We start from the raw sequence: 23,795 nt of genomic DNA on the forward strand, positions 1-23,795 counted from the left end.
TGTGTTTTTGCTGCTGTTTTTTCCTCCCAATGGCGTTACAATTTACCTCTCTCAATGTCAAAGGGCTTAATTCGCTCTTTATGTGTTCTGTTGTGTTATATGAATTGCGTAGGTGTAAATGTCAGGTGGCATTTTTGCAAAAAAATCATTTTCAATATGGGCAGATTCAAAGACTGATTGATCGTTACTTTGACAAAACATATAGTACCTCTGCAGATTCCAAAACAAAAGGTGTGAGCATTTTTCTTTACAAATCCATTCGCTGGGCCCTTATGGCTTGTCGTTTGGTTCCAGAGGGCAGATATAATATGATCAAAAGGATAGTTGAATCCAAGACCTTCACCTTTGTAAATGTCTATTTCCCTAACTCGGGTCAGGTCACCTTTTTGGAATCAAAAATTGAGGGGGGGGGGCATTGTTTTCCCAGACCCCCTGATATATCAAAAGTCTGTGCACTTTGGGAGATTATTTAATTGGTGTAGGAATGGTGCTCAAAAACCGTGGGTTGCATTTGAGAATGCGATTTCACCCGTTCCAACCGGGTGTGGACTCAACCGGGTGAACTCTTAACCTGTCTTAAACTTCTTCTGATAGGGACTACTTTGAGTATTGTGCAGAAACACTTTAGGATAACTAGCCTGGTATGTACCCTGCTCCTCTATCCCATATTCTGACATATGGGATAGATAGACATCCCGAATTCCAGCCTGGCTCCCAGGATCCTAGGTTCAGTGCTTGGGGCGACCTGGTTTATTTTAGAGCCTCTCATATACTTCAGGGCTCAGAATGGGTGGCTGTTACTGATCTTCAGGATGAACATTCTCTCCCAGAATTGGATGTTTGGCGCTGTATACAATTGCTTCATTTTCTGCCCTCCCTTCCCCCACCAGCTCAATTTGTGCATCCCCTCTCACAGGTGGAATCATAATGTGCTGGCACTAACCCCATGCGAGGGACCTTCTCACTAGCATACCTGCTACTTTTGGCAGAACTTATGGCAGTCATCGTTGAGGAATATACGGATGTGAACATCTGAGATAAGCCTGAACTGGCTCTTTTACACCTCAATGAGTGGTCCAGGAAAAAATATCCCAATTTGTTGCTTAAACATCTTTTAAATGCAGCGAAAGCATGCATTCCTGTGTTATGGAAACAATCTTCTCCCCCTTCTGCCCCAATGGGATTATGTCAATGGAAGAAACTGATTTCTTCTTGTGATGGGAGATCAGATAAGTTCCGTAAGATGTGGTTCTATTGGGTACAGTATACTACCTCCCAAGCTTATCTTTCTGTGATGTGTGGAGTTGATGACACTGATGAAGTATATTATTTACTAAATTTCTGGTGAAATTGCTACCATAATGTGTGTACTGACATTGCATTGGCCCTTAATTAGTCAACCCTAATGCCACTCCCCCCCCCGTCTTTATTGTTCTGTTTTTACCCCCCCCCCCCAGTTTCCTCCCACCATTCTTTACCCCTCCCCCTTTTTTCCCTCTTCTTTTAGGAATTGTTTGTGTTTATTAGATGCGTTATATTTGTAAAGTTTGTCAGTGACCAGTTGTTACATTTACTGTTTTTGGACATACTGTTTGATTTTTGACATTTTCTCTCTTTGTATGATGCAATGCCCCTGATTCATCAAGCAGAATCGGATTATCGGTCGCGCATTCGTATTCGCGATCCGAAATCGTACGCGATCGCGCTATTCAGCAACTGAAAAAGATTGCGGCCAGAGCCGCGCATCTCCGGCAGCTTTACACTGGCGAGCTTGTATTAAAAGTCACTGTTCCCCTAAAAAATCATTCTTTCTAATCTAATCGCCTTAATTGGCAGATTCGCGCTCCCTATTGTGAAGGCAGGAATCCGGCTGGAAGTGAGGCGAGTGTACGCGCACACTCGAGTCCGGACTGCGGTAATCCGCGATCGATGGCCGCGCGTAGTTTCGCGCTTTCAGCGAGCGCGGATTTTATTGATGAATCAGGGGCAATGTCTTTTTGTAATGTTTGGCTTACTGATAACTAATTAAAATAAAATACAAAAAAAAATCTCTTAAAACCAGGGTGCATAAAAATACTAAAACCTGTAATATAACTGTACAGTAGCATGTATAATATAATTATTTAAAGATTTCTTTGTTTTGGACCTAATACAGTTATTTTGGATTGAATCCAATACAAAATTATATAAATTTCCTGCCCTGCCTCCCGCCCGCACTGACGTCACCGGGATACCCCAGAGAAGTCTCTGCAGTCGGCGGCTGAAGATCGAAGAAAGAAGACGTGTCCGGAGGACCTGCAAGGAGAAGCAGGATGCCGGGGGACGCCCGGGGACTGTCATGGTTCCTGAGATGGGGCCTCTAGGGGGTGCTACAACTTGCACAGGAGTGGTGTGAGCCCTGAGAAGGGCCAAGGCGCAGAGTCTAAGCAGTAACCAGGTCTTCTCTAGAGCCTCTAGTGGTGAGGATGTTGCACTGCTGGTTACTGCCAGGTTGTGATCCTTGGGGACACTAGGGTGGGCAGAATGATGCACTGTCTGTATTCATCTGTTATCTGTCAGCCCCTTTCTGATAGCAACTAGCGGAAAAGATAAATAGTTGAAATATAATCATGATAACAAAGTAAAATAAAATATTTATTAAAATAATGTCATTATTGACATTGGCAATAATTTGTCCATCCTGCCAAGTTGCTCTGTCAGTTTTAGTTGCCAGGATACCCGGCAATCTAGGCGTCCCCTTTGTGTGCCGAATTAACTTCTTGGCCTTGCCAGTTAAGATAGCTAAAAGTTGTCTACAGAAAAAAAGAAAAAAAAGGGCAGCACGTTGGGAACGGCAAAGGGGAAAATCATGGGTTTAGGTTCACTTTAGGTTTCTTAAATAAACATTGGAATTATTTTTTAAATGCGTACACCAAAATGTTACCATATTTTGTCCCTAAAATATATGTTTTGATACGATATGTAGCTATGCAAAGATAGTACAACCTAAACATTTGTTGTATCTACCTACACGTTTTTTCAGAAAATAAAACACGTTTTGGGGTTTTAGGAAAGGTTCTTGACTAAAATGTCTGCTTTTACTTGTTGTAAAATATATAAACTTTTTTTGGGAAAATGTAATGCTAAGGACGTTAAGAATATTTTTTGGGCTTATTAAAAAAAATTGTCCTAGAAACCTGTGGTAATTTTGTAGTGTCTAGAAAAGTATGAGGTACTTGATTAGTGTAACACTTCCACAAAATCTTTTACTAATATTGTCATATTCATTTTATGTCTTTTTAACTTTAACTGAATAGGGCTGTAAAGTAGTTGGATCTGCTGGCTCAGATGAAAAAGTTGCATATTTGAAAGAAATTGGATTTGATGAAGCTTTCAACTATAAGACTGTGAGCTCTCTGGAGGAAGCACTGAAGAAAGCGTCTCCAGAGGGATATGACTGTTACTTTGAGAATGTATGTTTACTGTGGATTTTTTTTTTTTTTGCACATAGGTAAATATTTGTCCTTTTGACAAAAGTCGGTAGCTTATATATTAAGGTAGGTTTAGACAGTTTTAGCGGTTAAAAAAAAAAACTTACTGTTCCCAAACAAATACCACTGTCTACTGTCAACAGCTAGGCACCTGGGAGTGATTTTATGCAAAATGCTTGGATTCTGCAGGGGTTTGCACAAGATTGTGAATTCATTCGTAGGCATTTGCAGACATTATTTTTCTGGATTGAGATGGCTGGATATTCCCATGTAGGGTCAATTTATACTCAGATCTTGGGTGGGAACTTGGAATTTGAGCAAGATAAGCCCAACTCCAATTTTGGAATCTTATTTTTTTTATAAAAAAAAAACAGAAAGACTGTGGGATCCCTTTATTAGGCTTGGGACCTTCGTGGATAGTAAATGGGACAGTGGGTCCCCACCTCATATTCATGAAAGGCCAACCAATCCAGAAGTCAGACATTGACATCTGCCCCGGCTGTTATCAATGTAAAAAAATATGCATTGGTAACACCAGAACACATTGTTTACAATAGGTTCAGGTTGTGGGGATTGACCTTCTCCACCATCAATGGTGTTTCTGGGAGGAAAAAGTGATGATTGCATCAGTCCAAGCAAGAGGCTCTGCAAACCTCATATTATAACTACTTTTTTTGCATACAGGTTGGCGGAAAGTTTGCTGATGTAGCTCTTCAACAAATGAGAAATTTTGGAAGAATTACTGTGTGTGGTGCCATCTCTATGTACAATGATTCTGTTCCCCAAACAGGTACTGCATATTTAAATAACACCAGTGAAACATCATGTAAAAAATCTGGATAAGGAATGGTGGAGGGGGTTGTAAAGAAAATGGTAATTGCAAGATAAAAGGAACCATCTACTTACTTAGAAACAGCCAAAGTTTAATATCTAGACTGTAGATCACACAATATAAGCTTGCCCAATATAATCTCTCTCGTAACCAGACCTTTCACCCTGAAACATGATAGTGCTTTTGGAGAGCTACAAAGCATGCAAAAAGGAGTGCTGTGTGAATGAAATATATTATTACAGCAAAAAAGTAACTGGATTCACCACCCTATGATCTTTTGAAACTGTGCAGTACTTGTAAGATTGCTATGGGCTTCATATGGACTCTCTCAAACAGAAGCTGCTCACATCACTGCAGTGGTTCTAAAGCGGCAGTCGCCAACCAGTGGTCCAGTGATCCAGAAAATTTTCGTGGTCCGCGGCTCTGGCCTGTGCGCACCAAACCGAGCCGCTGACCATGCCCTCCATATGGATCAGGGAAGTGAGCGGGTTGAGTCTCTGGAGTGGAGTAGGCAGGTTCTGGCATCATGACGTCACTATGGGGGAAGTTTCTTCCTCTTTGAGTAACACCCGGCTCCCCGCACATGTGCGGTCCAGAGTCAGTAACTTTAGTGGTCTGTGGGTTGGAGAATTTTGGCGACCTTTGTTCTAAAGAACCATTGTTATAATTACCTTGTACTGGTACTTGTACTCTGAACATCGACATTTGTGGCAAAATTCTGCTTATATGGGTAATCATTCGGAGCTTAACTGAGAAGTTTATACACACATGCAATATTAAAAGTTGTTTGCAACAAATTTAGAATTTTTAGATTTGATAAGTTGTTCTGTGATATACCTTGCCTGGATAAATTTGTTTCCTTTGAGCAATAATTCAACATTCAGCAAATAAATGTGTATGCAAAATATACATACAGAGGCAAATACATTATATATATATATATATATATATATATATATATAAGTTTTTTGTGCTGGTGCGAAGGAGCTTTATATATCATTTCTGTGGGTCACACTCTCTTTTTTAATATCATATAGTATGTATACAGTTTTAATCCTTTCAAACATTATGATGCTAAATATGATGCTTAGATGTTTTTCGGGGTCACATGCCAATTTAAGATTCCTAAAGTTCCTAAATTCCTAAATTGAAACCTGTGAGAAGATTATAATTTTCATTTTTTTCCCCTAACTACAGGTCCGTATGTTCAATCAGTAATTATCTTTAAACAACTTCGTATGGAAGGGTTTCTTATATTCAGTTGGGAAGACAAACCTATCTATGAGGAAGCCCAGAGGCAACTGTTAGAGTGGATATTAGAGGTAGGTTACATGTTACATTATATATTAGTGATTTAATGTATATTTTTTTTTTACATTAAGGGAAGTTTACAGTCCCATTCAGGTTTATTTTTCCACCTGTGTTCCATTGGTGAAATTTCAGTGTCTAGATTTAAAACACACAAAATGGGAAACATTGATGGACCCCCTCCCCCTCCCTCATGGCCTCTTTAACAGAGAGAGTGGATCTCTCTAGCAGGAAATATCTTACAGAAGTCTAACCCCCACCATTCTATCCAAACCTAATATAAAACCTTTTCCTTTTCATATATACTACAGACATGTGCAGATTATGATTCTTGTAAAAAAAAAAAAAAATACAGACACAAGTCTTATTTGTCTCCCGGAAGTATGAATGCTTATAGAAGCAAGTTTGGAATTGCTTAGAAGACATTTCTAACTTAGGGATACATAGAAATAGTGAATTAAAAGATCATCACTGACAGGTAAGAAGAATGCGATGGAAAGGTACTGAAATACCAACAGACTGTGCCACTGCACCCAAATAGGTACTTGTTCCAGTAGCTACTAGTAGTGGTTAGATAGTTCCAAGTGGAAATATCTAATCACTGTTGAATAGTTAGAGGAACTGTTCCAACATTGGAACAGGTTCCAGTAAATTCCAATTTGAATGTGAACTAATCTGACCTCAGAATTGAAATCAGAATTTGAGCAATCTTTAAATTCAACATATGCTTGACGGCTGCCATAGTCTAGCAGCCAGATTGGCAACATCATACTAAACCTGTCAAATTACAAATTCCAGCTTTGATTTTCCAAATTTAGTCAGATTTTTCAACCAATCCAACTGGAATAGCATATATTGTGGTATATGAAAATATACATTAAGCTGAATTTGCAGAGTGCCATTTAAAAACAAAAGGCACCACCCTGACGTATGCATGACTGTGTTTAAATGTGAAACAAGCCTTATTGTTCTTCAGTGGTATAGTCATTGGACCTAATTTAATAAATCTCTCCAAGACTGGAGAAGATACACTTTTATCAGTGAAGCTGGGTGATCCAAAAAATCTGCAATGGATCTACTCCAGAATTAAAAACATTTGCTAAAAAATAGGAAATAACTTTAAGAAATCCATTCCAGGATTTCAGGTTTGCTGGATCACCCAGGTTCACTATCTTCTCCAGCCTTGGAGAACTTTAATAAATCAGACCCATTGTGTCAATAAATGATAACTAGTTTTGTAATTTATAAATTCTATGCCAACAAAACACACAACAGTGTTGTACCATGAGTACTTTGTTAGCTCAACTGTGAACAGATATATTTTTTAGATTGAGTTTTTGATACATCTAAAAAATCAAGCTTAAACAAAAAGCTAAAAAATAAATGTAGGTTTAAGATAACAATATTATCCTGTTACGGCTGCATGACTTATCCATCAGAAGGGATTGTTTCTATGATAACATCTTTTCCCATGAGTTGTACTACACAAGGTGCAGCATCAACAACCTCATTAGAGGGTGAGCCATGATAATGCAAATCAGTTGAAGCCTAATCTGAGATATGAACTTTTATTACATTTTTTTCCTGGGGTGAGAGGTCACAGTAAATGTTTGCCTATGAGAAACATACAGGAAATTATGCATTGTTGTATCTTTTTTTTTTTTCTATTTTCCAGGGCAAGGTGAAATATAATGAACATATCACTAATGGGTTTGAGAACATGCCAGCAGGATTCATTGGAATGCTCAATGGAGAAAACACTGGAAAAGCAATTATCAAAGCATGAAGCTTGAATATATACATTTGCATTGGTGCTCTTCGGTTGAGAATTATGTTTCAAATAATATATACTGCCTGTATTTTTTAAAGCAGAACTAAAGTCAAAATAAAAAAAAAAACACACACCTACATTTAATCCCACAGATCTGTCAGTCCTGTTTCTTTGATTGGGTCCCGCAACGTCTCGGTATCTGTCTTTGGGTAACACTATCTTCTTTACTCATTTTCTGGTTCTTCTTCGTATGTCACCCCATCTCGCACTGCATGTTCAGAAGGAGCAGCCTAAAGTATTCTGGGATGCATGACTTAGGTATGGAGGCTTTGCGGTCCCATTCTGCCTTGATCACAAAGGGGAGGTGGTGCACCTCCAGTCAACCTGTGATTCCTATAGTAATCAGGTTAGTGAGTGTAATGTGGGATCACATTAAGAGAAAACATGTATGGTGAAATTAAGGGGATCAACTCTGTAGTGCTGTAGTCAAACACCATTTCTCTTCAGCACAACAAAGTGGTTTAGTTCAGCATAACAAAACAAATAGCTTGCTTGAGCAAAATAAGTTGCAAAGAATTGGAAAACAAAGTCCTGCCACCACAAGTGGCTATACCAGACGAATGCATAGTACTCACAGGTAGACAGTGTTTTTGGTGCCTGTGACTTGTCCTCCAGAGCCAGGGAGCTGCCTCATGCTCTGGCTTCCAGGCTCATTCTCAGACAAACTGACACTTTGGGGTATTGGTCCCACAGAACAAAGCTTGGGGAGTCCTCCTAGGCTCTACCAGAACACAAGCTGCCCACAGCCTCACTGCCTGGCCTCAGCCTCCTAGGCTCTCCCAGCCCACAGGCTCACCATCAGGCCACCACTTCCCCCTATCTCAAAGACAGCTGCACTTTTATTCATAGACAGGTACACCAGAGCCATCCCCGATTTCTGATCTGGAAATAGGGAGGTGTGCCTGGCCCACCCATTTCTGCCAGGACACTCTAGTCCTGGATCCCAAATTAAAAACTGCAATCTTCCAGCAACACAATCACTAAAAGCCTCATCCAGGCCCTTTATCCTCTTTTCCAAGTGAAATTAAATAATTACCACTAAAATCACCTCGAAACCTGGCCCCACCATTCTCACCATGTTACAGTAATTATTAGCTTTCTTTTATATTACAATTTCACTGGTTATTTGGAACATGCCAGCCCCAATACCCTGACTTTTTAAAAAGCACAATTTAATATATTTTGATAAATAATTTTATTATATAGTTTAATCTCAAATGTAAATTAGAGAGATTGGCAAAAGTTGCAGTCTTGTTATATTTTATTAATAAACGTCTACTTCTAAAGTAGGACAACTTGAATGTATACTATGCAGATACTTTAATACTATTGTGGTAATCTAAATAAATTATTGCATAGCTATGAATTATATGTCCAATTTTGCCGAGTCATAACTATAGTTCAGGAAAATTAAAATGATGCTATATATCTCAGAACCATTCTCTCTTTAACACATTAATATGAATTTGAGAGTTTATGCTGCAGACCAAGTATTTTATTAATATTTACAGTTGACAAATATATTCTCTAATCATCAAACTCAGTCGGTGTCCTCACAATTTTGCAAGACGAGACTTTAATGATGGCAATAAATATGCATCTGTACCAGAATTGTTTCCTGTTTAAATATTTATAATGTGTGTGGTGGGGACAAACACATTTCTGACCAATTACAACCCTAATATTTGATTTGGTAGCTTAAAACCAGAAATTGTTTGTGGTTAAAAAAAAAAGAAAGTTGCTTTTAACCTATTATCATCACATTGTTCACATACATATTAATATTGTTTTCTTTAAGAATACATGATCAATCAGGTGATTATTGCAGAAAGATACAAGGGATGTCCCTTTTGCAATAAGCTCTGCTACCTCCCGCATCACTCCTGGTTTCTGATAGCATAAGCCTTAAGCTACGTACACACGTCAAATTTTTCTCGCTCAATAATCGGCTTCGGCCGGATATCGGGCGAGAATCTGGTATGTGTACAGCCCACGTTGTTCATCATCCGTGTATCCGTCCTGGCTGATCCACAAACGATAAACGACGAGCGATCCTAATGCAGGGGAAGGAGGAGAGCGCGCAGCAGGGTGCCGCTCCGTCGCTCTCCTCCTCCCCTCTTCATAGAGCAGAACGGTGCTGTATGTACAGCACTCGTTCATGCATCATGCGGTTCTTATCGTTGGAAAGGATCGTGAAAGATCATTTCCAACGACAAGAATTGCACGTGTGTGTGCGGCTTTAGCTACCAGGCTACCCAGCATTCCTGCAATTCCCCTGCCCATGCTTGAAATAAACTCCCACGCGCTTGTGCAGGAGTTATGTTATGGCCAATCAAGGTTGCTGAAGATCGCAATGACTAAGTGAAGATAGAAGAAAGTGGCGGCGCCCCCTGATGGAGAGGGGACAAGTGAATATCATGGGGTTTGATTTTTCATAAATGTATGTGATGAGTCTGTGGTGGGCAAAGGACTATGTAGAGGCTGCAAACATCTCTGCAATATTTTCTTTGGCAAGAGTTGCAGAGTGGTTTGTGTTTTTGTTTCTAATACATATTTTATACAATGAAAATGACCTTAAAAACCCACCATACTGGTTTTTCCACATCCTGTTCAGGTGACAACCCTTCTATCTTTTTCCGAGATAGCCAGTTTGTGTTTGCTGAGTCTAAGACAGGATGACCTAACACTGTCATGCAGTAAAAGCAACAATGACATACATTTGCTTCTATCTAACCTAAGTAGAATCTAACCTAATCTATCTAACCTAAGTAAAATATAAAACAATGCATACAAGGTATCTCAAATTAGGCAGCCTGTGGCACACAGGGACGAGGAGCTAAGCTTCTCCATAATGGTCAATGGGCGGTAAAGATTTCAGGTGTGTACTAAAAGTTATCAGTGAAGCTGGTATATGTATTTTGTTAAGTCGTCCACTCTATTCCAAAAAGAAGTTGAAAAAAGTCCTAAAACAGTTTCTTTTACAACAATGGCATGTAGCATTGTAAATCGGTACTAATCACTAAAAGCAACAATTGCAGACATTTTTTTTGTGTGTAGTGTATTTATTTCTAGGTCCTATTTATACAATAGAATTGTACATCAACAACATAAAAGCATGGCACCACCCTGTAATAATGGTTCAGACTGGTAGTGGTAGTGTAATGATGTGGGGGATATTTTCTTGGCACACTCTGGGCCCCTATAAGCCAACCAAGTGTTGCCCACCTTAGTAATGTTGCTAACTACGTGCATCCCTTTATGCCTTCAGTGTACCCATCTTCTGATGGCCATGTCTAGCAGGATAACATGTCACAAAACTCGAATTATCTCAAAATGGTTTCTTGAAAATGACAATGAGTCTACTCTACTCAAATGGCCTCCTCAGTCACCAGATCCCTATCCAGTATACCTTTGACATGTAGTGAAATGGGAGATTTACATCATGGATCTGCGTGATGCTTTCATAAACCCAAATCCCTAAAGAATGTTTTCAGCACCTTGTTGAATCTATGCAAAGTAGAATTGGTAGCTCTAAAGGCAAAAGGGGGTACAACCCGGTACCCAGCAAGGTGTTCCTAATAAAATGGCTGGTGAGTGCAGTGCTAAAAAAAACAAGAGAATGGGCACACACCTTATATTCTCAATAAACAATTAATAAAGAGTATGATCTAAACAACAACAAAAATATTTTAAACAAAAAAGACCCCCATGTCCAAAAAGTTTATAAAGTTTTCCCATCTTGCTTCTGGCCTATTTAGTTACTTGAGCATCTTGTCAAACGGGGACTAGGGATCCAGAAGCAAAGCTGGGGGTTGCAGAAGTTCTCAAGACTGTTCACGTTACCATAGACCATTCAAAACCACATCAGCAACCAGGTGTGAACTTAACCTAAGCAACTAATTTAACACACATCACCCAGGTATGGTCTACAGCTGTCACCATCAGGAAACGAGTCCTGGTAAATGCCATGGAGCCATTGCTGAAGTACACACATGTAGACAAAAATGTTGTAGGTCAGAAGCTGTGACAAGTGAAATTAATGATTTAAAGAATTGGAATTATTTCTAAAAAAATAATTTAAAAATATGGGCAGGCAAAGTTCTTTATTGCAGAAGGGATATGCTATAGATGGCCAAAAATCTCAAACCTGAAAATGGACTGGGTGAATATGATGGCACAAGTGGAAGGGATACTTTTTACTACTTCAGTTAAATGTTTTATGTTCATGATACATAGTGCTTTAGGAAACTAAACGGTTGACAAGTACACCACAAGCGCAGAACGTTGAAGAACTGGACTGGTAAGTATAGGAAGTTTAGTGACTAGAAATGGTAGAAAAGTCCTCCCCTTACACTGTGTGCATGCCTGAGGAGGGGCCTGAGAAGGGGAATGTGTACTGGTGAATAATAAGTGAGAGGTCATTCACAGGCTTGTGTAAAGGCTGCAACTTCCTACTTTTGCTCAGCAAGAAAATCTATTCATCATACAAACGCTTTTATCAAGTAAGTGTTATGATCTCTTTACTAGAAAGCTGTATCTGCAGAGAATATAAAATAGTGGTGTGTAGAGTTTTGCTGATTGCTTTCTCCTTGCACTGTCATGCTGCACATTCATGATTCTGGTTTAGAATACAAAAGAAAGCTTAATCTTGTTTAGCTGCTAAATGTCTCTGATTTCTATGGAAACTCCTGTTTTACAAGGAATATTTACATGGCAATGATCTGTTTTGAATTAGTGTTAGCATAATATTGTTAAATTAAATCTGTGTATCGAAATTGCAAATGCATTCAAATCCAGGTTTGTCTTAATGCCAGGTGCTAATTGCAATGTGAGATATGATCATGGCAAGTCTGATTTATAGAAAACAAACCTTATAGAAATTGTTGTAGGCTATTGGCAGGACTGTGTTATTTTTAGAAACAAAAATAAAAATGTGATTTGTAGTGGATTATACCAAGTAAATAAAAACAACAATTTTATCCTCCAGTTTTAATCTGCACTAGCTGCTACAAATGCATGATAATGTCTGTAATCCTGTATATAACAATACATTCTTGTAATACTGAATTTTGCATTTGTGCTGCAGCATTGTTTAATAATCTCTAGAAATGAATAGTATTTGTTAGTATTCTGCAGGCACTTGTGAGTGTTTCCCTTCTATTGTGCATTGGAAAACCATGTGCACTGACAAGAGGAAGCTGTATTCAGTATGATATTGTTATAAGCCTTTTACCATGTAGTACTTCCTTGTGACACTTATTTTATACTCTGCCCTCTAACTATGGTATTTGCGATCATTATCATTCAGATAATCAGCATTGTAAATGTGTAACAAGAAAATAACATCCACCCAGTACATAACATTAATGAATCATATAAAGTGGACCTTGAATTATTTCAGTAGAAATAAATATTGGGCGCTGTGGGAACATTTGCTGTAATGTGTACTATGTGTAGTTGCTCATTATGGGATGATCTGATTACCCTTTTCTTATAGTTCCATTCTTTTCTTTCCACTTCTTTCATTATGCTTCTTCTGCTACCTTTACCCCCTTTATGTTTGGCTATTGGGGTTTCATTGTTGGGTTCCATTATCCCAGCATCTTGCCATCTGAGAGTGTACCCTGTATTGTTGATGTGCTGTTGTCAATGTGAACAAATACTGCTAGTAAAAAGGTAAATTTAGTTTTCTTGTAAAAGAGACAAGGCCTTGCCTACAATAAAAACTCTACCATTAAGCTTTAAAGAAGTGATATTGTCTAGACTGAGATGGTATCAATCTGTAGGCTAATGAAAGCATTTTTGGTCTTTTTTTTTTTTTTTTTTTTTGAGATCTGAGTGATCACAGTGCACCATAAAGTAGTAAAAAAATTTTAGTAAAAAATATCATTTTTGAAGTTTACCACTAGTCCTTTGATGTGTTGGCTGCATTATCAAATCACCTGGTAATGGAAACAACACACAACATATCCCTGGGTGAAAACATTGAATCCTCTACTGCAGCGGTCCCCAACCTTTTTGGCCCCAGGGACCGGTTTCACGGAAGGAAATTTCTCTGAGGGCGATCACATGACATCTGACAGCCAATCGAGCTGCATGTCATGTGCTCGCATTGCTTGTACACAGACTACTGTGTACATTTACCGGCATGTCATACAAACACCGCTGCGGACCACTTCCGGTCCGCGGATGGTGGTTGGGTGCTGCTTCGTTTTCAATAATGGATCATGTACTCGCGGCCCACTGAAAACACCGCCGCGGACCGGTAGTGGGCCGCGGCCCGGTGGTTGGGGACCGCTGCTCTACTGTATGTGTGGAGGGAGTTGTGGTTGTCAACCAACTAGACTTCGAATATGACTGCCTTTGTTCATCTCAAGTACATAGTGATTTTTTTAGACCAGTAGCCTACATAATAAGGATTAGGTCCATTTTAGACGATAGGAAGTGCCAAGGACACTGCATTTCGGGCAAGCTCAACAGGTATTTTTTGTAATTGCTGGAAAAGTAAAGAATCTAAAACAGCGGTTGCCAACCGGTGGTCCGTTGCTCTGGTCGGGAGAAGCACCCAGCTGGGGGGTGCACTGGACAGAGCCACGGACCAAGTCTCCTGTACGGATCAGAGGCTCAGGGCGGTGGGCGGGTTGTGTCTCTGGACACAAGTCGCCCACTCTCCCATTGCAGGCTCAGACCTGCGATGGAGGAGTGGGTGGGTTCTGGCATCATAATGTCACTAAGGGGGAAGTGTCTTCCCTCTTTGAGTGACACACTGCTTCCCGTGCATGGGTCGTCCGGAGTCTGTGAAATTAGTGGTCAGTGAGCTCCAAAAGATTGGCAACCACTGGTTTAAAAAAAATTATAAAAGCAGCACCCACATATCCGGATTGATAAACTGCAATGTACTTCATTTTTCCAAGTCTTTGACTGTTTAAATGGACATGTATATCTATAAGTCATTCAATATGTCCCATTGTATGTCACTAATCCATCTGTATCTATGACAGGCCAGTAATCATGGTTGTGGCAAAGTCATGGACAATGGTTAAGCATTTTGATGGTGCTCCAAAACCTGAAGACTTTAAACTGGTTGAAAATGAGCTGCCAGCACTTAAAGATGGAGGTAAGAGATTCACAGTTTATAAAGTCATACTTTATAGGTGTTACTTTATTATCTATAATTGTTACTAAATAAATCACCATTGTTATAAATTAATCAACATCTATTGTTACAAGTATATACCGGTAGTATCCTAAATGCTATGCAAAAACCCTGAGGTGCATGTTAGGCTCTAATAAAGCCATCCTCTACTTCTAACTTCCTATTGGCCACTGAGGCTGCCCATCATTTTTAAGAACCAGTGGGGAGTGTAGTCACAGGACGCTATAAAGAAAATACTCCTGTGCAGACAAGTCAACACTTAGGGGTATATTTAAAAGGCTCCAAATCTGACATTCACTGGAAAAATCCTTGGAGAATCTCGCAGGTCCACGTGTTTTTATAGCAGTAATTGATTCTCCACCAGGTATTGTTTCTGTTAATGCCAGATTCACTGTTTTATAATGAGACCTGTGCGTGTTTTATTATATTTATGTTTGTATATTTATATTTATGGTTTGCTGCTATTTAATATGAATGGGCTACAGTGAACCTTTACACACAGCAAAAACACAACCATAACATTGTTTGTTAACATCTCCCATGTGCATTGTGGTGCCCTGTATTGCCACTGCTTTAAAAGCTACTAGACAAGTGCATAGAAATCCATTCTAAAGAAGTGTTACGACAACCCAAACCACATTGTATTTTGTGTTACCATAACCTAAATCCAGATATTTGTGGTAAGCTTAACTGTGCTGTACATTGAGTAACATGGGCTACTATATATATTTTTTTGGGGGGGGTTATTAAACCAATATTTTAATTATTTGTTATCATTAAAGTTATAAACTTATAAGTAAGGATCTTGTTTTTTTTTTGTTCACTTTTAGAATTGTTGTTGGAATCTGTATTTTTGAGTGTGGACCCATATATGAGGTAAGTGAAAATAGCTGAGCTTGTAATTAATTATCAATATATATAAAAAAAAAAAACCCAGGACCTCATATATGGTGAGAATATGAATGGTGTTCTAGTAGGACTGCTTTAACATAACAATTCTTCTCTTATTGATAAGTTTGCTTTAAAGCAGAACTAAACTGAAATAAAAGTCACTAGGAGATAGGGACTGGCTCTATGCAACACCATGACATCAGGGACAATGTAACATTCTGTCCAATGGCAGAAGATGACCAATGTGAACCCATATCAGTCAGCAGCAAAAATTAGGGCTTTGGGTGATACAGTAGTGATCGGTCCATGGATCTATCATCACTGCAGTGACCCCTACAAAAAGTATAGCCCACAACTATGCACAGCAACCAATCTCCCAAACACCAATGAAAACTCTCCATTTTACCCAATAAAGTCCTTTCCAAGTCCATCAAATTCAACCACTAGGGAAATAAACATATCCCAGATATAAAACCCTATAAGACATAGTTGGTCCAGAGTAAGGCAAAAAAAACCCTGGTACAATTTGCTCCAACAGGGGAAAAGAAATTCTTCCTGATTCCATGAGGCAATCGGATGTTCCCTGGATCAACAGTCAGCTTTATTTTTACTTTAAAGCCTTAATACGCAGTTATATTCTGTGCTTCTAGAAAAACATTCAGCTTTTCCTTAAAGCAATCTATAGTAGTTGCTGAAACTACTTCCTGAGGAAACCCTTTCCACATTTTCACAGACCTTACAGTGAAGAATCCCTTCCTTATCGGGAGTTTAAACTTCTTTTCCTCCAGACGCAAAGAATGCTCTCCTGTTCTTTGTTATGGTCTTAAAGTGAATAATTGGGAACAGAGTTCTCTATATGGACCATTTATATATTTATACAGGGTGATCATATCCCCCCTTAACGTCTCTTCTCAAGGGAAAATAGATTTAGATCAGCTAATCTCTCCTCATAGCTGAGCTCCTCCATTCCTTTTTTTAGTTTAGTTGCCCTTCTCTGCACTCTCTCCAATTCCACAATGTCCTTTTTGTGAACTGGTGCCCAAAACTGGACTGCATATTCCAGATGTGGTCTGACCGATGCTTTGTACAGGGGCAGGATTATGTCTCCATCTCTGCAGTAAGTGTTAGTGTTAAATTCAATGTCCCCTATTACTATGGACTGGACTGCATCTGCTTTAATCCCATATTTTTTTAGTACAGGGCAGATAAAGAAACAGTTATCTCTTTAGATCACTCTTCCCTGCTTACCTTTATAAAATGAAGCCAAGAAGAAGCTTTCTATCCCCCAATACCATATGGGAAAGAATCCATTCTGCCCTCAAACCCAAGCCTTTCACATAGGTGTGAGCCATGTACTTCTGTTACATAAGCTCTGCTCTGCGTTCTTGGCTCATCATATCCATCTGTATAGGACATGTAGAAAGGAGACAGAATTCTTCATATTCTGTGTCACACTTGCCCCTGCTCATAGTCATATTTTCACTTTTTTTATACTCAATCATTGCCTATCTGGTGACTTGTGAAAAAGACACATAGCACCAGATTTTTAGGTCATCCTATTGGATTAGTGCTTTTAAGTGCTGGAAATATCCTTCTGTAATCACATACACATAATAAAATATTGTATATCCACTGTGTCTGCATTTAGAACTATCTGGTCATATATTTAGTAACTAGATAAAGCCATTAATACATCTGTTTTGTTCTATACAATCCTGTTTGCAAAAGTATTGTGGACAGTTTGAATATTCTTGCAACAGAACGGTTCTTCATCATGCCTAGAGCATTATTTGGACTGGTTCCCTGATTTGTGTTTTTTCTATTGGCGGACCATTTGGATTATCTTGCAAGGACTGATTACTCGGGATACAAAGTTCATAGGATAATTGCCACAGCATAACCAATGTTTGGAATACCTTTGAAATGCCATATAGATAATATTAAGAACTACAACAACAGAAAGTAAAGATTGTCAAAAAGAATGTCTTTTATGTGTACTTTGGATATATATTTTATAGTGTTATTATCAAAACACATTTGTTTTTCTATGTCATTTATTTATCCTTGATGTCACAGGCCATATAGTAGAAGAATGATGAAAGAAGGGGATGTTATGATTGGATCCCAGGTTGCCAGGTAAATATTTTCCACCTTTGTTTATATGAAAAAAGCTTTTTATTGCTGCTTATGACAGATATAAATATTTTTTTTTAGAATACAAGAGGCAGTGAGAGGCCTCAGGCCTGCACACTATTGTTTTTGAATAACTGATGTACCTTGGGAGTTTTACATTGCTGACTGAGAAATGCCTACTGGCAAAGCTCATGGCTTAGAAAGTCCACTTATTTCCTATTTTCTTTATTTCTGTGACTGTGCAACACTAACCTTTCAAGATTCAGTTTTTATGTAGGCATTGGGGCTAATAATTTGCAGGATGGGTTCACAAAAGGGTGGCATGTTTACCCTGCCTTACTTCTTGGTTATTGAGGTTAGGAAATTTTTAAACTAGGAATACAAAAAATAAAAAACAAACATGCATACAAATATTATTAATAAACAGTATATAGTTAGGTCCATAAATATTTGGACAGGGACAACTTTTTTCTAATTTTGGTTCTGTACATTACCACAATAATTTTAAATGAAACAACTCAGATGCAGTTGAACTGCAGACTTTCAGCTTTCATTCAGTGGATTGAACAAAAAAATTGCATAAAAATGTGAGGAACTAAAGCCTTTTTTATAACACAATTACTTCATTTCAGGGGCTTAAATTCACTCAAAGGCTATTTCATGAGCTGATGTGGGCAATTCCTTTGTTATGTCATTATCAATTAAGCAGATAAAAGGCTTGGAGTTGATTTGAGGGGGGGGGGGGGGTGCTTGTATGTGGAAGATCTTGCTGTGAACAGACAACATGCGGTTAAAGGAGCTCTCCATACAGGTGAAACAAGCCATCCTTAAGCTGCAAAAACAGAAAAAACACATCCAGGAAATTGCTACAATATTAGGATTGCAAAATATGAAAAAAAAAAAAGCTGAAAGTCTGCAGTTCGACTGCATATAGCGCCAACATATTACCCAGCACTATACATTAAATAGGCATTGCAAATGACAAACCGATACAGACAGTGACATGAAGAGGAGAAGACCTTGCCCAGAAGAGCTTACAATCTACATATACAGTATGTCTGTGCTGCAGGCCTAAGTATACATTGTAAATTAGTAGTTTCAACTTGGCTAAATGTATTCATAACTGTAGCACTGGTTGTGTCCAACATTACACGTCTACTAGTGAAAGCAGGTCTTTAAACATGTCTGCTTTGCTTAATGTAATTTTTCAATTGCATGTCACAGGAGAAGGGAAGTTTGTCACCCAGAAATGAGAGGAATGGTAGGAACAGGAAACTTACTATAAGTGTGCCTCCTTTAGTATTCATTGCACATCTCTTTTTGCATTGATTTGTGTTCTGTAGGGTAACAGAAAGTAAAAACCGTGAGTTCCCAGTAGGAGGATACTATGTTGCACAGGCTGGATGGAGAACACACTTTATATCTGATGGCAAAGGACTACAAGCTTTACCCTCCGGGTGGCCTGAATCTCTGCCTAAATCACTGGCGTTAGGAGCCGTAGGCATGCCTGGGTAAGTTGTACAGACAACATCAACAATATACTTTATTTATTCAGATTACTTTTGGAGTAAAACAATAAAAAAATAAGGTATTCAACATTCCATGATTCCCTCTATAGGTTTCTCATTTAATCAAAGCTCTAGAACCTCCTAATTTCTTTCTCAGATCAAAGCAGACATAACAAACCATATGCATTCATGTTTTACCAGTGCCAGCGTGCTTATATTGTTTTCTCTTAACAGCAAATTACAGTATTTGCAATTTACAGTTTTTGTGATTTAATAAAAAATGTTCCAAAATAACAGTGCATTAATGCATGATTGTTCAATGAAACAGTTTGACAGCATACTTTGGCTTGTTGGAAATATGCAGTCCCAAGGAAAGAGACGTGGTTCTTGTGAACTGTGCTGCTGGTGCTGTAGGGTCTGTAGTGGGACAGATTGCAAAGATCAAAGTAAGTTACCTTTTTGTGATTTATGTCCTTTATATTTAAGCTTAAACTGCTTCAAAAATATAGCTTGTCCTAAGAAACATAAGTTCTTTCATTGCTCACCATCTTTTGAACATGCTACTTGTCTGGCTGTTATGTTGGCTTCTGTTCTTTGAGTCAAAACCCCTGATTGGCAAACCTTTTGCCTCAGTAGTGTTCAGGTACTAAAGGAATACCATGAGAGGCATGATGTTAGTATTTTCAAAAAATGGAAGAACTCTAATCAACAGGTAAAATGTGCAGGCTATGTTTTCATGCTCAATAAATGCACTGTCCACAATGTAGAATGTCTACTCATAAAGTCAACTTAGTTTACATTGAATCGCCTAATCCTCTACATGCAGTATAGTGATGTATACACACTGGTTGCATGTGTCTTTGCTTTTTAGCTTCCCATTCTTTCCTCAACACATGTGGGTAAGGCTGAAGTAGCCCCAGGGAGAGCCAGTAACTCTGGTGCTAAAGGTCATTCAGCAGTAAGGGAAATCGGCAACTATAATGATTTAGATAGTACTGTTCAGATGAGCAGGGAGGCTGTGTCCCCTGAGCCTAAATGGTATCATATAGGTCATGTTGGATGTTGGCAATAACTATGAATGTGAGAAGGAACTATATCCAGATAAGTAGTCCCAACATGAAAAAAAACACACCGCAAAGATCAGTAATATTAAAATTCATCAAATTATGGGTTTTTTTTTACTTTTGCCTTTTCAGGGCTGTAAAGTAGTTGGATCTGCTGGCTCAGATGATAAAGTTGCATATCTAAAGGAAATTGGATTTGATGAAGCTTTCAACTACAAGACTGTGAGCTCCCTGGATGAAGCATTAAAGAAAGCATCTCCAGAGGGATACGATTGTTACTTTGAGAATGTGGGTTTGCTGGTGCTTTAATTATTTTATATTCACATATATATTAAAAAGCAATGTGTAGTAACCTACAGTAGCCAATCACTAACTGTCCTTTGATAATCTGACCTATGTATAAAATCTATGTGGTTGCTCTGCTGTATTTAGCCACTTAAAATATTTGCAGCTGCTTGTCTGTTCAGTAACGTGCAATAATCCTGAAAATGTTAACAAGTGCACAAATAGTTTTATCAGTGTAAAAGCTTTTATCTAAATAATCAGTAGAGGGCAGGCTCGTTTCAGCTTTTTTGCTTCTACATCCAGGTTTTTAGTAATTTAATATCTGACATGATACCATGATGGGAGAACTGTCTTTTTCTTCATTATAACATGTTTTGTTGTACTATAGCTGCAATACAACAGCAACACAATCTTACAGGACCTTTTAAAGGCAACCTAGAGGGAAATATAAAGGTTTCAAATCTAGTTCCTGTTTGGTTTGAATACTTTCTAAGACATTACCAAAGACAAGAATGTATATAGGGAAGGTCAGTGTTTCTATTTTAGTGGCTTAACAAGTATGACCTTACTTGTCAGCAACTGCAACATCCATACTTCCTTAGAATTTTTTTTTTTTTAAATACTCTGGTTTGTTTATATGAAAAATCTGAGTTGCACAGCAACATTTTCTAAAATGTACACACACTTTGAATGTCTGTAGTCATGTACAAATAATAAGATGTCCCTCTTTCCTCTACATTTTAGAGATGTTTAGAATTTACTGTATTTTCAATGTACATGTTAAAAATAGTATTGTCATGTATCCTCCTGCAAATTCTTAAAAAAAAAAAAAAAAAAAAAGTATCATCCCAAATATTTTTTGACTAGCAAAGCTGGAATAAATAAACTGATGTCCTACACGCATGACAGGGCTATCCTGCAACCACATATCCAAGATGGTGATGGGCTTCACTTCTTGTGCATGCCATTGATCAGGCATTTGGAGTAAGACAGGTACCTCACCTGATCACTAAAGTCAAAGTGTATTCAGACATGTTGTCTCAAGCTTTCAACCTTGGAGTAGAAGTGGGAACAGGAACCTTGCATCCTGCTCAGCCACAAACTGCTTTTTAAAGAACCAGCTGTTGAACATTTACAATGAATGACAACCAGGAGTATTAAACCACTCACTGTCTTTCTGTTAATTCTCTGTGAGCAGCTGTGGTTGAGATACAACATGCCTGAGAAGGCAGCTCAGGGGTTTGAGAAATACCTCACTACTATTCTGAACATAACCTAAAGGTCTAGTGACTCCTTTTGTTCTTTAGAATACCCTTTCCTGAATTATTTGCAAAGTTAAAATGAAGATTTATCTGATCGTTATTTCTTTTAGGTTGGAGGAAAGTTTGCAGATGCTGCCTTGCAGCAAATGAAGGATTTTGGAAGAATTTCAGTATGTGGTGCCATCTCCATGTACAATGATGCAGTGCCTCCTCCAGGTAGATGAATGTTTCTTTCATAAATAGTATCTAAATAATACAGCAGTGACATGCGTGGGACTTTTTTTCTCCAAAATACTTAACTAAACTTTGGTAAAGGTGGATTGTGTATGATTTATGATGACTTTTAAAGTTTAAAATATGCAAATTCACAGGACAGATGGTGGGGACTGTTTTTTTTTAAACCAGGTTATATGCTTCATTTGCAAATGTAATAAATGACTGATATGTATAACATTTCCACACAAGATTTACATCCAATGTGAAACTGTGTGGATCTTTTGTAAATCATTTATAGTAGTCAATGAATAAAACACTTTCCTATCTACTGGATACATTAGAAGAATCTAAATAAATGTTAGATGTTGAATCTGTGACTTCCTCATTGATTTTGCATGTCACATAGGTTACATAATTATGGTGTGACCAAAAAGAAATTTGATTTTAGCACTCACAAAGCAATATTTTTTTTTTTAGAGATTATCAAAGACTTCATTAAAGAATAATAGTACTACCCTTCTGTGACTTAAAATCATGCTTTTGGTACTGCTGTCCTACAAAAAATAGCAATGCTGGTAATAGGAATCATTATCTTGGACTGGCTTGCACATCCTTTGTTTTCCAATCTTCATTTCTGTGACCTTGGGGTGATACTCAACCGTCACAGGATTTCTGTGTTTTTTCTGGTGGAAAAGAAAAGGATTTTATGGTAAGTTACAAAAAAAAAAAAAAAAAAAGAAAAATCCTTGTATAATAAATAATGACAATGTTATCACCAAATCTGACTTTTGAATATGAGAACAAAGTCGGTTATCACTTCTATATCTTTTAGTGTAGACTGAAAAGACTTATGTAGGTATGGCAAGCTGTTTTTTTTTTCTTTATATTTGACTATTCTATTTTCCTATTGTTCTAAAAGGACCTTACATACAGCCTTATATCTTGTTCAAACAACTCCGAATGGAAGGGTTCATTGTAAGTCGCTGGAAGAACAGATTTGAGGAAGGTGGAAAGCAGCTCCTGCAATGGGTTTTGGAGGTAAGCCTATCTTGGCAAACAGATCTGCAGGGTTCTTCCGCTGAATGATCCAAAGATAAGAGTTTGTTTCTTTGAGACTTACCAGCTCCTTAGTTTTATGAGGGAATATGTAATCCAGCAAGAAGTCTAAGCAACAATTATTCCAGTTCTGTGATCAGTCCAACAGGGATGGATGTATATAGTGGAGTACTGTTTCTATTACCTCTTCCTATGTGGGATCATGTGGATTCTTGTTTGTGGTTACTTTTGTTTTTTCCTCATGAGAGCTTTTTTTCATATTCTGAAGTTTTTGGTTCCTTTTTTCTTTTGACATTCCAAATATCTGCCATGCCATCTGTCTTGGGCTGGTTTTGCTGAGAGTAGTCTCTTCTTTTTATAGTGGGATGTCTGAACATCCTCCATACTGTTTTTTCCTTTCAGTTTTGATGGGTAAGGTGGCACTGGGCTTCCTCATGTGATGAGTCCCGCAGGTCTAGCCCTCTTGGCTTGTGATGTTCCTTCTGGGTGTTACTGATTTGGGCCCCTGTGTTCTAGCTTCTGTTGTATGAAGAGAGGTGACCTTAGCTTATTAAAGTACCCTTTTTGTTCCAAGTTCAGATGTTGGATCCTGTTTCCATCTTAATTGAATGAGGAACAGTAAATGAAACAGCTTGCATTACCCTGTTTCCCCTATAATAAGGCACTGTCTTATATTTTTTGAAATGCCAAAATATGCCCTAGGTCTTATTTTCAGGGGGATGTCTTATTTTTCCATGAAGAAGACTACAGTACACATTTATTGTTGAAAATCACTCATGTGCC

The 23,795-nt window shown here is 38.3% G+C and overlaps 2 protein-coding genes across 6 annotated transcripts in view; both read left to right on the forward strand.

Annotated features, from left to right (window-relative positions):
- The window catches only part of LOC140326106 (prostaglandin reductase 1-like), a 22,881-nt gene extending 15,351 nt beyond the window's left edge, over positions 1-7,530 (forward strand). For all 5 annotated transcript variants that reach the window (XM_072404420.1, XM_072404424.1, XM_072404421.1 and 2 more), the window contains 4 exons: positions 3,297-3,452; positions 4,155-4,260; positions 5,500-5,624; positions 7,286-7,530. In XM_072404420.1, coding sequence (XP_072260521.1) covers positions 3,297-3,452; positions 4,155-4,260; positions 5,500-5,624; positions 7,286-7,396 — 498 coding nt within the window. In that variant the 3' untranslated portion in view covers positions 7,397-7,530. The remainder of the gene's footprint in view (positions 1-3,296; positions 3,453-4,154; positions 4,261-5,499; positions 5,625-7,285) is intronic.
- Positions 7,531-11,815: 4,285 nt separating this feature from the next.
- LOC140326107 (prostaglandin reductase 1-like) overlaps positions 11,816-23,795 on the forward strand; it is a 13,262-nt gene continuing 1,282 nt past the window's right edge. Inside the window, exons 1-9 of the mRNA XM_072404426.1 lie at positions 11,816-11,943; positions 14,443-14,558; positions 15,428-15,473; positions 17,565-17,624; positions 18,965-19,132; positions 19,458-19,575; positions 20,326-20,481; positions 21,851-21,956; positions 22,876-22,994. Of these exons, the coding sequence (XP_072260527.1) occupies positions 14,453-14,558; positions 15,428-15,473; positions 17,565-17,624; positions 18,965-19,132; positions 19,458-19,575; positions 20,326-20,481; positions 21,851-21,956; positions 22,876-22,994 (879 nt within the window). The 5' untranslated portion in view covers positions 11,816-11,943; positions 14,443-14,452. The remainder of the gene's footprint in view (positions 11,944-14,442; positions 14,559-15,427; positions 15,474-17,564; positions 17,625-18,964; positions 19,133-19,457; positions 19,576-20,325; positions 20,482-21,850; positions 21,957-22,875; positions 22,995-23,795) is intronic.

This window comes from Pyxicephalus adspersus, chromosome 3, assembly GCF_032062135.1.
Source record: "Pyxicephalus adspersus chromosome 3, UCB_Pads_2.0, whole genome shotgun sequence".
Classification (NCBI taxonomy): domain Eukaryota; kingdom Metazoa; phylum Chordata; class Amphibia; order Anura; family Pyxicephalidae; genus Pyxicephalus; species Pyxicephalus adspersus.